At 46.5% G+C, this 15217-nt stretch overlaps 1 protein-coding gene across 3 annotated transcripts in view; it reads right to left on the minus strand.

Annotated features, from left to right (window-relative positions):
* Window positions 1-1061: 1061 nt before the first annotated feature.
* Window positions 1062-15217, minus strand: part of zgc:153675 (uncharacterized protein LOC768179 homolog) — a 43085-nt gene continuing 28929 nt past the window's right edge. For 2 of the 3 annotated variants that reach the window (XM_063043699.1, XM_063043700.1), the window contains exons 2-3: window positions 8797-8875; window positions 1062-4030 (exon numbers count right to left, since the gene is read on the minus strand). In XM_063043699.1, the coding sequence (XP_062899769.1) occupies window positions 3738-4030; window positions 8797-8875 (372 nt within the window). In that variant the 3' untranslated portion in view covers window positions 1062-3737. The remainder of the gene's footprint in view (window positions 4031-8796; window positions 8876-15217) is intronic. The other variant, XM_063043701.1, reaches the window with a different exon arrangement.

Raw genomic sequence — 15217 nt, forward strand, 5'->3', positions numbered from 1 at the left:
GACGCTCTGTGCCGGGGAACGCCGTGTCTGACGCTCTGTGCCAGTGAAGGTCGTGTCTGACGCTCTGTGCCAGTGAAGGTCGTGTCTAACGCTCTGTGCCAGTGAAGGTCGTGTCTGACACTCTGTGCCCATGGTTTTTCTTGTGAACGTTGTGTCTGACACTGTGCCTGCGATGCTGCTGCATGTTTTTCATTACACCTGTGTTCACATGGACTTGTGCAGATGACAATAAACTTGACTGAATCTAGTATAACAATCGGTCATCATCGCATCCATTGCGAGTTGCCACAGCCTTACCTAGAACACCTCCTACACTATCAGGAAAGCTCACCAATGCCTCCACTTTCTGAGGAGGCTGAAGAAAGCTGGACTTTGCACGTCTATATTCATGTCATTCTACAAGTGCAGTGTAGAGAGCATCCTAACAAACTACGTCACTGCATGGTACGGAAGCTGCACTCCGACAGACAGGAAGACTCTACAACGGACAGTCAAAACTGCCCAATGCATCACTGGCACCAGGCTACCTGCCACCAAGGACACATATACAGAAAGGTGCCAGAAAAGGGCCAGCAATATCATGAAGGATCCCACCCGCCCTGCTCAGGGACTGTTTGTCCCAATCCCATCATGGAGGAGGCTACATAGCATCCACACTGGGACCACCAGACTCAAAAACAGTTACTTTCTTCAAGCAATAAGGCTGATGAACACCTCCACCCAGTAATCCACCCCTCCACAACTTTATCAATTCCTGTCAGTCACCCTATGTACAGTCACTTCTGTGCCCAGCGCCACTTTTTGGACATAAAATCCATCTATGCATATAAGCTATTTTGTGTATTTCTATTCGTTGTGTTTTTTTTAAATTTGTGTTCTTTATCTTATTGTGTTTAGTTTTGTGTTGCATCAAATCCGGAGTAACAATTATTTTGTTTTCCTTTACACTTGTGCACAGGAAATGACCTTAAACAACGTTGAATTTAACACCTGGCAGTTCAAGTGGAGCTTCTCTGAAATTTACTGAACAATATGCAGTTGCTCGACCAGTCATAAAATGGAGAACATCACACAGAGATCTGCTAAACAGATTTATTCAAAGAAAGGTGTAAAATACAATACTGATAAAACGAGTTTCTTTGTAAGGACACATACAAATCCTGCCCACCATCACACTGCGGCCTCTTTCCACAAGCTGGTGGGGAGATGGCAACACACCCCGAGAGTGGGCACAACTCTGAGGATAACTGATGTTCTGGATGCCATCGTCCATCCAGCATAAATCAGTACAGGCAGTGAACGGGCAGCCCGAAAACAGGCAAGGACCTCAGCTCCAGCCTGCTCAGCTGACCAAAATGTAACTGAGGTTGGAAAATACCTGCCGGGCTTTGAGGGCAGGTGGCTTTTAAAACTGTAAACTGAACACAATATGTTTTCCTTTAAACCCTCAAACCATTCTTTTTCAGGTTAATCTTGTTTCGGGCTCAGCGCAGGCAGAAGTCCACTGATGAAAGGCCTGTTGAGTTGGGAGTCCCAGGTTCGTACACGTGTACACACACGCTGTAGTACAATGCATCATACCCAGGTCAGAGGTGGTTATGTGATAAAATGGGTGCATTCTCTTTAGCAGTCCCCTGAACAAGGTGGAGAGGAATTAAGTCCATTGCCTCTCACAGATTAAAAATAAAGCATCTGAACGTTACACATTGTCAAAGATTCCAAATTTCATAACATGCAATTACATGTACTCCATGACAACTCCTTCCTAGATTACAAAAAGGTGGTACGTAACCCCACAATTTGAAATGGTTCTGTAAGACAACAGTGATGCAATTATCGCAGGCTCTCAGCCCACTCTGTCCATTGGAGATGGCAGGATGAATATCCGAGGGTCAAGGCAACCGTGAGATTGTCAAGTGTGCGACACACACCTCCCAGGCGATCTCAGTCAATGACTGATCTCCCAGATCATCCGGGAGGGAATGAAAAACAGCTAAGGGCATTTTTTGCCATTACACCACTGTCAGTGGATTCAGGATGCCGTGAGGCACTGGTCAAACTGTGGACGGGGTGCCGTCGGGCACTGGTCAAACTGCGGACGGGGTGACGTGGGGCACTGGTCAAACTGCGGACGGGGTGACGTGGGGCACTGGTCAAACTGCGGACGGGGTGACGTGGGGCACTGGTCAAACTGCGGACGGGGTGCCGTCAGGCACTGGTCAAACTGCAGACGGGGTGCCGTCAGGCACTGGTCAAACTGCGGACGGGGTGACGTGGGGCACTGGTCAAACTGCGGACGGGGTGCTCGCAGGGTTGGAGTCCAGAGGAACTGCAAGGGCCCCAAGAATGAAAGACTGATCGGATTCAGGCAGCTGGGAAGAGAAGTCACTCGATAAAACCTTCCAAAATATGGTCCCACCAGAGCAGGCAACACCAACAGATGGACATTCTTTATGTTCATGAATCATGAGGTGACTTACCTTTCCTGACAACATCAGAAGTTTAGAAGAATCTTTTCCCTTATCTTTTCACATGAACGCTCGGCATCATAAAACACAAAAGTCTGTGTTCACCTTTCACGCACATTGAAGCCGCTGAATGGCTCAGACCGTTCCCAGGTTAGTTACCAAAGCTAATCCTGCACTCAAAAGTAACACAGACAGAACTCAGTATGTCAGGCAGCATCTATTAGAGAGGAACAAACAGCCGAAGTTTCGGGCTGAGACTCTTTATCAGGGAAGTCCTGGTGAAGGGTCTCGGGCTGACAGTTTTTTCCCGTTCGTAGATGCTGCCCGACCTGCTGAGTTCCTCCATCATTTTAATGTGTGCTACACTTCAAGATCACCCCCGAGCAATGAGGGTCCCAATTCTGACCTTCACAGTGATAACAGGCAGGGTGCCCTTCCCGCCTAGCTTGTGGGCCTTTTCAACAATGAATTGCTCTGTTTTCATCCTTTCATTTGTACTTGCCGTTCAGCTGAGCCACAGAGTACGTAAAATGGAGGGTGTCGGCCATTCCCCACCACCACACCCCCGCTTATATTCACCAAAACAAAATGGCGGGTAGGTCAGCTGTGAAAATGGAACAGAACTGGCCAACTTCAGAGCAGGACTGGATCTCCTCAGTAAAAGTGACCAAAGATGTTGAGCAAAACGCCAGTCATTTGGAATACCAATCCCTTGCTGAGATTTGTCAAACCCAAAAGGATCAGGCCAGCCCAGCTCAAACAGCTACTTAGACTGGAGTGTTCAGCCTGAATCACTGCACAACACCAGGACACCTGCAGTGGGCTTTCAGCCTGTGTTTTGGGTGCTCTCCCGTGAGATGGCGACCCTCTCAGTCACACACAAGAATGCCTAGATAACAATTATATTTTTACTGAGGGGGGGGCAGAATTTGAGATGAGGAGCTGTCAAAAAGCTCTCTCCCCTTCCCCTCCCATCTCCCCCATCATCCCCTTGAAAACAGTTAAGCTTCTCCCCTGCAACCTGGTGGATACTAAAGTCCACCAGCTCCCTTGGCGATCCACACTGACTTGGGCCTCGGTCCAGACGGAACCAGATACAAAACCCCGTGCACGAGAAGCTGATAGATTCAGAAGGCCCAAAACGCAACCCCTCAGACCAAAAGGTGATATGTCGCAAATCCTCTCCCCCACCCCACCCCCCTCCCCCAATCCATCTGGCAGAGTCCAAGTGCCAGGTGCCCATTTCAATGGCCGCTGCCAATCCAGTCTTCAGTCAGATTTGTCCTTCTTCTTGGTGGTAAACGGGACCTTGCTGGCCACGGTGGAGCCCACTGTGGAGACACCTCCTGCCATCGCGGACATGCCACCCTTCACCAGTCCAACGCCAGCCGCCGGCACAGAGGTGACGGCCGTCTTGGTCGCTGACAGACCTTTCCCGCCCAGCCACACCACGCCTCCGACTGTGGCGCCGACGGCTCCCTTGGTGATGTTGTAGAGGCCGCCAGTGACCTTCCAAATCATTCCAGCTTCTGTCTTGGGGTGGTCCTTTGAAGTATCAGGAACTGGGAAGGAGAAATAAAAAGGTCAGCGGTCACACCTGACGAGAGGAAGGATGTGGAGACTTTAGAGAGGGTGCAGAGGAGATTTACCAGGATGCTGCCAGGATTAGAGAGCACGTCTTTCGGGGGAATGGTTGAGCGATTTCCCCTTTGCAGCAGAAGAGATAACTGATGACTCGATAAAGATGTACAAGGTGGTAAGAGGCATAGATAGAACGGACAGCCACAGACTTTTCTCCCAGGCCTAAAATGGCTAATAGAAGAGGGCATAATTTTTAAGGTGATTGGAGGAAGTTATGGGGGGGGGGGGGGATGTCAGAGGCAAGTTTTAAATTTTACACAGAAAGTGCTGGGTGTCTGGAACACCCTGCCAGGAGTGATGGTAGGGGCAAATAAAATAAGGATACTTAAGAGACTCATGGATGTTAGAAAAGTGAGGGCTATGTGGGAGGGAAGGGAAGGGTTAGATTTAGCTTACAGTAAGTTAAAAGGTTGGCACAACAGTGTGTGGTCAAAGGGCTTATACTGTGCTGTAGTGTTCTATACTCCAAGAAACCACTAAAATCTACAAATCAGTGACTAGGAATGAGGGAAGGGCAGAGCAAGTAAAGGTCTTTGTTCCTGCCAGGTGGTTGAAGGAATGGAGGCTGCCATTTTGTGAACTGGTTCGTTCAATCAGAACAATTCAATGTGGACACAAAGAGTTTGGATCAGAAGACATTGGAGGGGAATGAGTCCATTTGGCCCATCAAGTCTGCTCTACTATTTCATCATGGCTGATTTATTATTCCTTTCCTGTCTTCTCCCCATAACCTTTCACACCGACTAATCAAGAACCTATCAACCTCTGCTTTAAATACACCCGATGACTTGGCCCCTACAGCCACCTGTGGCAATGAATTCCATAGATTCACCAGCCCCTGGTTAAAGAAATTTCTCCTCATCTCTGTTCTAAATGGACATCCCTCAATTCTGAGGCTGTGCCCTCTGGTCCTAAACTCACCCACCATAGGAAACAAAGCTCTCCACATCCACTCTATCTAAGCCTTTCACTATTCGATAGGTTTTAATGAGATTCTCTCTCATTTTTACTCCAGCGAGCACAAGTCCAGAGCCATCAAACGTTCTTCACACATTAACCCTTCCATTCCCAGAATTATTTTCATGAATCTCTGGACCTTCTCCAGTGCCAGAGTTGCCTGCTGAGGATCAGCTATACTGAGACCTAAGATAAGATGCTGTTTATTTGGTTATGTGGGAACAGCAGGTACAGGCCCATAGAAAGAACAGCTTGTGATCTTTAGTATCCCGAGCCCAGAATTCGGATGACCAGGCTAAACCGGTCTGAGTTGGAAAGAACAAAGGAAGTTACTGGAGACACAAATAAGACGTTTGGCCCATCAAGTCTATTCTGCCATTTCATCACAGCTAATCCATTTTTCCTCTCAGCCCCCATCTCCTGCCTTTCCCCCATATCCCTTCATGCCCTGAGCAATCAAGAATCTATCAACCTCTGCCTTAAATATACATAAAGACTTGGCCTCCACAGCTGCCTGGGGCAAAGAATTCCACAGATTCACTACTTTCTGGATGAAGAAATTCCTCCTCACCTCCGTTCTAGAATGACGCCCCTTGATTCTGAGGCTGTGCCCTCTGGTCTTAGATGTGGGGGAAAGAGTTATAATGTAAGACCGCTTGCAGCCTTGGATCAGATCCACGATTAAGCCGACACAGGTCAGTTAAGAGGAGCCTGAGCCAATGAAATCGAAAGATAACAGATTGATCTGATAAGGAAAAGGATAAGAATAGAGGATTTTGGAAGTACGGAGAGCGACATCTCTGTGGAGAGCGACCGTTGCAGATGTGATAATCCCATATCAGAAATGTGGAGATTCCATGAAGAATGCCTGGCTAGTGTAGACTCTAATTCCCGGAAATTATGTAGAACAGAGAACACGACAGCACGGTAGAGGCCCTTCAGCCTACAATGTTATGCCAAACTTTTAACCTACCTCGACATCAATATAACCCTTCCCTCCCACATAACCCTCTATCATCCATGTGCCTATCTGAGGTAAATGTCCCTAATGTACCAGCACCCCGGCAGCACATTCCACACATCCACCGCTCTCTGTGTAGCGAAACTAACCCTGTCATCCCTCCAATTGTCTTAAAATTACACCTCCTCGTGTTAGCCATTTCTGCCCTGGGAGGAAGTCTCTGGCTGCCCGCTCTAAGCTTCTTATCATCTTGTACATCTCTATCAAGTCACCTCACATCCTCCGCTCCTACCCCAAGATCAGCCTGACCCTTTCCTCCCACGTACCCCCCCCCCCCATTTTTCTATCATCCGTGTGCCTATCTCACTCAACCTGTCCTCATAAACATGCTCTCTAACCCAGGCAGCATCCCGGTATATCTCCTTTGCACACTCTCTAAAGCTTCCACATCCTTCCTATAATGAGGTGAGCAGACTGAACACAATACTCTAAATGCGGTCTAACCATGGATTTATGCAGTGCTGTTTGAATACATAAAGGTGATTAATCTGCTTAAAGCCATTAAACAAACAGGTAAGTGGCAAGGAAGCATTTAAGGAAATATCTCAGCCCACAGTCAAACTTAAAGCTTGGCCATTTGGGAATGGTACGGTTGACTCCAGTTCAGTGGGCCATCAGTTAATCGGGGCAGCTGCTTATTAAAGGTCAAAATTGAGAAATTGGTGGGATTTTTGTTCGATTGGGGCACCGTGCCAGTTCACTGGAGCAGGAGACTGCTCACCGTGGTTTCCAGCTTGGAGAAGCCACAAACTTCCGGGAATAAAAACAAAACAATTTCACTACTTCAGCAAGTTCGAAACTACAAAGAATTTGAAGGTATCTATAATCGTCTGATGAAACTGAAGATTTGGAGGATGCAACTGAAGATTCTTTGAAGGCAGTCCATTATCTGCACAAGGTGTTTGCACTGATTTTATTCATCGCGTACACTGGATAAATTCCTCCGTTGATAATTATTATGAACTAACAGAGTTTTATAGTACAGTAGCACTATTGGTAGTGTTCTAATTTGTTCTGCATCCTATTAAAATATACAATTTGTTACTCAGTTGGTCTTTATACCTTTTAACTATTTCCATGAAACTCAGCTAGTTGGGCTAGCCACTTAAATTGGGCCAAAATGTACTGGCCCTGATGTGTCCCAATTACCCGGAATCCCCTGCACTAGAAACTGTTCCTCTGCTGACGGGTCAGTCAACATCTGGAAAGCTCCAGCAAGAGAGCTGGTGAAGCACGTGCTCAGTAAAGGTCAAAAATCTTTAAAGATGAGCTTTGTCGCATGTACATCGAAACATACGGTGAAGTGCGTCGCTTTGCGTCAACGACCAGCACAGTCCAAGGGTTGTGTTGGGGGCAGCCCATAAGTGTTGTAACAGCTCTGATGCCAACATAGCACGTCGAGAACTCACTGACCACTAACCCGCATGCCTTCGGAATGTGAAGGAAACCAGCAGGAAAATGCGTGTGGGCACAGGGAGAATGTCCAAACTCCTTACAGACAGTGGCGGGAATCGAACGCTGATTGTTGGTCGATAACCACTGCTTAAAACGCTGGGCTAACCACCTGGATACCATGCTGCCCGTTAACAGTGGCGGACGCCTAGCCCGAGAGGAAAATGGTGGCGGCAGAACTGTCCTGAAGGCCAGCTGCCCCCACCGCACCTCCAGTCCTACCAGGCCTGAATCCAGCCACTGGCTTGAAGGGCGGACACAGGAGGGTGATGACGCCAAGGGCCCGGAGGGCTGGAAGAGAGGCGAGCGGATGATGAAAGACAGAAGGGCGGCTCGGACTCGGTCAAATGAGATGCAGTAAATAGACAGCACGGTAGCATAACGGTTCGCACAAAGCTCTCTGGCACCACGGAACTGGGTTCAATTCCCGCCACTGACTGTAAAGGAGTTTCTATGTTCTCCCCATGACCATGTGGGCTTCCTCCAGGTGTTGTTTCTCTCCCACATTCCATGTACAGACTGGGCACATGGATGGCACAAGCTCGTTGGGCCAGGAGGGGGGACTTACCACGCTGTAACTCCAAATTAATTTAGGGCGCCATGGTAGCGTAGCAGCCATCTCGAAGCTATTACAGCTCAGTGCACTGGAGTTCAGAGTTCAGAGTTCAATTCCAGTGTCCTCTGTGGGGAGTCTGTATGTCCTCCTCATGGAAAGAGTGAGTTTTCGCCCGCAGCCCAAAGGCATATCAGTTAGTAGGTTAGCTGGACATTGTAAATTGTCCCGTGATTAGGTTAGGGTGCAATTGGGGGTCGTTGGGCCTATTCTGTGCTGTATCCCAATCAATGCATAAACAAATATATGAGATGGAAAGGGTTATGCAAAAATTTAGGGATCTGTAGCAGACAGAGTTACGATGCACATCAGTCAACTCCCAACTAAAGAGTTTAGTAGCACTATGACCATTCTGAGTTAAAATGGACTGTTTTCTTTTCATTCTACTTCTTATTTTCTTGCTTGCTGCTGCAAGTAAGTTCTTCATTGCACCTGTGCAAACATAGACTCGTGCATTATCAATAAACTTGACACTGACTTTGCACAAACCGAAGATCAATGGCTTATTTAGAGATAGAGCACTGTAACAGGACCTACCAGCCACACAAACCCTCACCATCCAATTACACTGACCAATTAACCTACTAACCTGTACCTCCTTGGCCTCTCATTTCACTTGTTTCCAGTCAGGCAGACTTTCTTACCTTCTGGTTCGTGCTCCAGAACGCTTTCCTCCTTAGTGCTTTGCGATGGTGATCGGTTCATCTCTGCACCGTTCACAACCTGTAACGACAAGGAAATGTCTCCGTGAAACCATAGGCCTGAGACCAGAGCTCTCAGCCATAAGTTGAACAAACAAATAAACGTTACCAAACGATTCAGCACCATGAATCAGAGCGCGCGGAACCAGGAGGCATGTAACCTATTCAGCAATGACTCCAGCACAAGAGGAGAGGGGAGGAGGGGAGGGGGTGCGGACAAAGAAATTGTCGATATTTCAGGTGGAGATGCTACATTTGGGCTGTCATTGAAACGTATAAACTGTCATACGCACAGTCATTGAAACCCCACTTTTTAAAAAAAGGAGGGAGAGAGAAACCGGGGAATTATAGACCAGTTAGCCTAACATCGGTGGTGGGGAAACTGCTGGAGTCAGTTATCAAAGATGTGATAACAGCACAGTTGGAAAGCGGTGAAATCATCGGATAAAGTCAGCATGGATTTGTGAAAGGAAAATCATGTCTGACGAATCTCATAGAATTTTTTGAGGATGTAACTAGTAGAGTGGATAGGGGAGAACCAGTGGATGTGGTATATTTGGATTTTCAAAAGGCTTTTGACAAGGTCCCACACAGGAGATTAGTGTGCAAACTTAAAGCACACGGTATTGGGGGTAAGATATTGATGTGGATGGAGAATTGGTTAGCAGACAGGAAGCAAAGAGTGGGAATAAACGGGACCTTTTCAGAATAGCAGGCAGTGACTAGTGGGGTACCGCAAGGCTCAGTGCTGGGACCCCAGTTGTTTACAATATATGTTAATGACTTGGATGAGGGAATTAAATGCAGCATCTCCAAGATTGCGGATGACACGAAGCTGGGTGGCAGTGTTAGCTGTGAGGAGGATGCTAAGAGGATGCAGAGTGACTTGGATAGGTTGGGTGAGTGGGCAAATTCATGGCAGATGCAATTTAATGTGGATAAATGTGAAGTTATCCACTTTGGTGGCAAAAATAGGAAAACAGATTATTATCTGAATGGTGGCCGATTAGGAAAACGGAAGGTGCAACGAGACCTGGGTGTCATTATACACCAGTCATTGAAAGTGGGCATGCAGGTACAGCAGGCGGTGAAAAAGGTGAACGGTATGCTGGCATTTATAGCGAGAGGATTCGAGTACAGGAGCAGGGAGGTACTACTGCAGTTGTACAAGGCCTTGGTGAGACCACACCTGGAGTATTGTGTGCAGTTTTGGACCCCTAATCTGAGGAAAGACATCCCTGCCATAGAGGGAGTACAAAGAAGGTTCACCAGATTGATTCCTGGGATGGCAGGATTTTCATATGAAGAAAGACTGGATGAACTGGGCTTGTACTCATTGGAATTTAGAAGATTGAGGGGGGATCTGATTGAAACGTATAAAATCCTAAAGGGATTGGACAGGCTAGATGCAGGAAGATTGTTCCCGATGTTGGGGAAGTCCAGAACGAGGGGTCACAGTTTGAGGATAAAGGGGAAGCCTTTTAGGACCGAGATTAGGAAAAACTTCTTCACACAGAGTGGTGAATCTGTGGAATTCTCTGCCACAGGGAACAGTTGAGGCCAGTTCATTGGCTATATTTAAGAGGGAGTTAGATATGGCCCTTGTGGCTACAGGGATCAGGGGGTATGGAGAGAAGGCTGGAGCGGGGTTCTGAGTTGGATGATCAGCCATGATCATAATAAATGGCGGTGCAGGCTCGAAGGGCCGAATGGGCTACTCCTGCACCTATTTTCTATGTTTCTATGTATCCAATCTTCCACTGTATTTAATAGTATTTCTCTTCAAAACAAGGGTACACCAGCTGCTCAGCCACAGTATGACAACGTAGTGGTTAGCACAATGCTTTATAGCATGCCAGCTGTAAGATTAGGGTTCCATTCCCACTGCTGTCTGTAAAGCAGCTGCACATTCTCCTTGTGACCACACAGGTTTCCAGCAGGTTCCCTGGCCTCCTCATGCATTCCAAAGACGTTTGGGTTAATGTTAGTGAGGCCTAGGCATGTTGTGTTGGTGCTGGAATTGTAGAAACACTTGTGTGCTGCATCCAAACATCTCTGATGCATTTTATGATACGTTAAGATGTACATGTGACAAATAAAGCAAATGAAATGAAACCTTTGCACCTTCTGTGTTCTTGACCTTTCTTCTCTTCCTATTGCTACAACCCCCCAAACTCTATGGATTTGAAATTATATCAAAGAAAACAAGTTTGTGCCCAACTGTTGGGTGTAAATAGCATTTAATAGGTGATTTTGGGTTTGACCTGCAGTGTTCACATCAGAAGAATGAGAACAGATCTTACAAGAACATAAAATTATGAAAGGGATACATAAGATAGAAGCAGGAAAATTGTTTTCATTGGTAGGTGCGACGAGAACTAGAGGACATAGCCTTAAGATTTGGAGGGTAGATTTAGGACAGAGATGAGGAGAAACTGCTTTTCCCAGAGTGGTGAATCTGTGGAATTCCCTGCCCAATTAAACAGTGCAAGCTACCTCAGTGAATATATTTAATACAAGGTTGGATAGATTTTTGCATAGTCGGGGAATTAAGGTTATGGGGAAAAGGCAGGTAGGTGGAGATGAGTCCATGGTCAGATCAGCCATGATCTTATTGAATGGTGGAGCAGGCTTGACAGGCCAGATAGCCTACTCCTGCTCCTATTTCTTATGTTCTTATGATTCTGCCAATCAGGAAGGTGACTCGACTCTCCCCAATGTCCTACATGATGACATCTTATGTTGGATTAGAGTGTAAAGTTGTTATTTTTCTTCTCATTTAACTTGCCTGTGCTTGCTCATAATCAGGTGTATTGTTCAGGAAGTTTTCAGTGAATATGGCATCAGAATCAGGTTTAATGTGTTGTGAAATTTGATGCCTTTGCAGCAACAATGCATTGGAATGCATAATAAAAACTTAAATTACAATAAGTCCATATAAAAAGGAAAGTTAAATTAAATAAGCAGCGCTTATTTCTACCTCAGAAATAGTGAGGTGGTACTCATGGGTTCATTGTCTATTCAGAAATTTGATGGTGGAGGGGATAGAAGCTTTTCCTGAATCATTGAGTGTCTGTCTTTGGATTCCTGTCCCTCCTCCTTGATGGTAGCATTGAGAAGTGAGCATGTCCTGGGTGATGGAGGTCTTTAATGATCAAGCAGCACATTTTGAAGATGTTCTCAATGCTGGGGAAGCTGGTGCCCATGACAGAATTGGCTGAGTTTACAACTTTCTGCAGCTTTTTCCTCGATCCCGTGCAGATTCTATATTTTTGTAGAGGGTTCTCTGCAGTAGGCATCTCACCACAGAACCTGACATTTCATAGGCTGATCCTCATCACTAGAATGTCTAGTCTGAGCTGGCTTTTTGTAGAAGACAACCATAACTTCTTTGCCTTTTTCTATTCATTCTTTGTTCTCTCCCTCCCTTACAGTAAAATTAATTATTGAACTACGTATATATCACATACAACCTTGAAATTCATTTTCTTGCAGGCATTCACAGGAAAATGAAGAAACGCAATAGAATTTATGAAAACTGCACATAAGGACTGACAAACAACCAATGTGCAAAAGACGACAAACTGTGCATATAAAAATTAACAATACTGAGAACACAAGTTGAAGAGACCTTGAAAGTGAGTCTGTAGATTTTTGAATCATTTCAGAGTGGTGGGGAATGAATATAATTAGTGGGCACTTGGGGACAGAGTCCTCACTGCCGTCTCCATTGTAGACGGGGACGGTGTGGGTTACACCTGGATTACTTTAGTATGGAGTGTTCAGTCCAACACATACTCTGCAGGTGTATGTGAAGCATTGTTTGTCAATAACAGTTTATCACATGTCTGAGCCCTGGGCTGGGAACATTTAAACCTAACAAAAAAATATCAACAACCAAGAATAGACACAATGGATTCTGCAGATGTTGGAAATCCAGAGCAACACACACAAAATGCTGGAAGAACTCAGCAGGTCAGGCAGCATCTGTGGAGGGGAAATCAACAGTTGACATTTCGGTCAGAGAAATTCAGCAGAACTGGACAGAAGAGGTAGAGGGCAGAAGAAGGTGACGGCGGGGGGCGGGGAGCAGAACAAGCTGGCAGGTGAGATCAGGTGAGGGAGAAGATGAGTGTGTGAAGGGGGGGGATGAAGTGAGAAACTGGGAGGTGATTGGTGGAAGAGGTAAAGGACAAAAGAAGAAGAAAGAATCTGATAGGAGAGGAGAGTGGACCAAGGCAAAAAGGGAGTGTCACACATCAATGATCTGGATATCGGAACTGACAAGTTTGCAGATGATACAAAGATAGGTGTACTCGAAGGGCTGAATGGCCTAATTTTGCTCCTATGTCTTGTGGTTTTATGGGATGTGCTAGCACTGGAGAGGTTCCATTCACAAGAATGATCCCGGAAATGAAAGGGTTCACGTATGAAGAGCGTTCGATGTCTCGGTACTGTATTCGCTGGAGTTCAAAGAAACAAGGAGGAATTTATTTAGTCAGGGGGTGGTGAGTGTGTGGAATTCATTGCTAGACAGCTGTGCAGGGAAAATGTTCAAGTGTTCCTTTGCATTCTGGTCTAACTCCAAACATCCCCTGCTCCTTCAGCTTACTGCAAGCTTACAGCATCTCATGGGGACTTAGCTACCTCTTCCACTGCTCTGGATCATAATGGGACTGCATGCATCCAGTACCTGCACCCTGTCCACCATGACCTTCTGGGGCTCCAGTTGCCAGTCACTGTCATTCCCCTCCCCTTTCCCACGTGTATCCACTCTCCATCTCCAGCACTGCCAGGAGTTTAACAAAAACTAGACAAACAACACCTACATCTACAACCCTACACTTAATTCTCCAGTTTCAAAGTTCAAAGCAAACCTAGTTTCAAAGTTTGTATACGTCACCATATGCAACCCTGGGATTCATTTTCTTGCAGGCATTCACAGTAGAACAAAGAAATACAATAGAATTGATGAAAAGCCAGACAAAAAACAGACTGACCAACAACCAATGTGCAAAAAAACAACAAACTGAAAATACAAGAAATAACTAGACAAGTAAATAAAGAATACTAAGAACAGGAGTTGTGGAGTCCTTGAAAGTGAGTCTGTGGGTCATGGAACCTGTTCGGTGTTGAGGTGAGTGACGTTATCCACGCCGCTTCGGAATACCGATGGGGAATAACTGTTCCTGAACCCGGTGGTGTGGGTCCTGAGGCTCTGGTACCTTCCTCCTGATGGCAGCAGCAAGAAGAGAGCATGGCTCGGGTGGTGGGAGTCCTTGGTGATGGGTGTAGCTTTCTTACAGTAGCGTTTTCGGGTAAAGTACGCCCCTCACTACCCCAGTCCACTGCCACCCTGTTTTTTCCCTCTCCTCCGGCCACTTCATTCGCCCATCACCCTAAATGGGTCCACCTCCACTGGCTGTGCCCTCTGGCCCTGGATTCGCCCACTACAGGAAACATACTCTCCACATCCACTCTTTCAAGGACCTTCAACATTTCACAGGTTTCTATAAGGTCCCTTCTCATCCTTCTAAATTCTGAGTGCAGGCCCAGAGTCATCAAACGCTCCTAACACATTAACCCTTTCACTCCCAGGATAATTCTGTGAACCTCCTCTGGACCCCCCTCCAACGCCAACACACCTTTTCTTAGGATAAGGGGCCAGAAAAAACAGGTGGGTGTTGGGGGTGATGGCGGCCTGACCAGTGTCTCAGCCTTACAGAGACAAGTGATTAGGGTCACATGAGATGAGCAACTGCAGCATGGACAAAGGACACAGTTTGAATGTTGGTCCTTCAATCAGCCTGGTGTCAGGGGGGAAACAGAATTAGCAAAGCCTGTTCTTTTTCTCCCCTGTGAGTAATTAGAACTGCAGTGAGGTGTAAAATCCCACCGTGGATGAATCTTGCATGTTGCACATTTAGGAGAGTCACACACCAGAGGAAAAAAGGCCCAAGAGGGGAAATATACTGCTGGAACTGCACTGAATATCCCCATTACGTGCCAACACTTGAGAACGTGCAGAACGCTGCCCAGCTCTGGGTGAGACCAGGTCCCTTGGTGGGGTGTGGGGAACACTCTTGTGCCTAATGTCATTGTTACAGCTGTGCCCCGAGCAACCTCACAGTCATCCCACATTATTCACAATTCCTCTCACTTTTCACACTAAACACCTGCTACATCTTAAATTAAAATCGGAGGTCGAACCACCAGCCTCCCTATTACATTTCGCGAACAATAACGGGCATGAACAATCCATCGGAGAAAGGAAGGCATGCCGCTAGCTGCAGGAGTTCGAGAATTGGCATGGCACCAAAGACACTTGCAAGTTTCTCCCGATGTACCATGGAGAGCATTCTAA

The sequence above is a fragment of the Mobula hypostoma genome, chromosome 3, assembly GCF_963921235.1.
Source record: "Mobula hypostoma chromosome 3, sMobHyp1.1, whole genome shotgun sequence".
NCBI lineage: Eukaryota > Metazoa > Chordata > Chondrichthyes > Myliobatiformes > Myliobatidae > Mobula > Mobula hypostoma.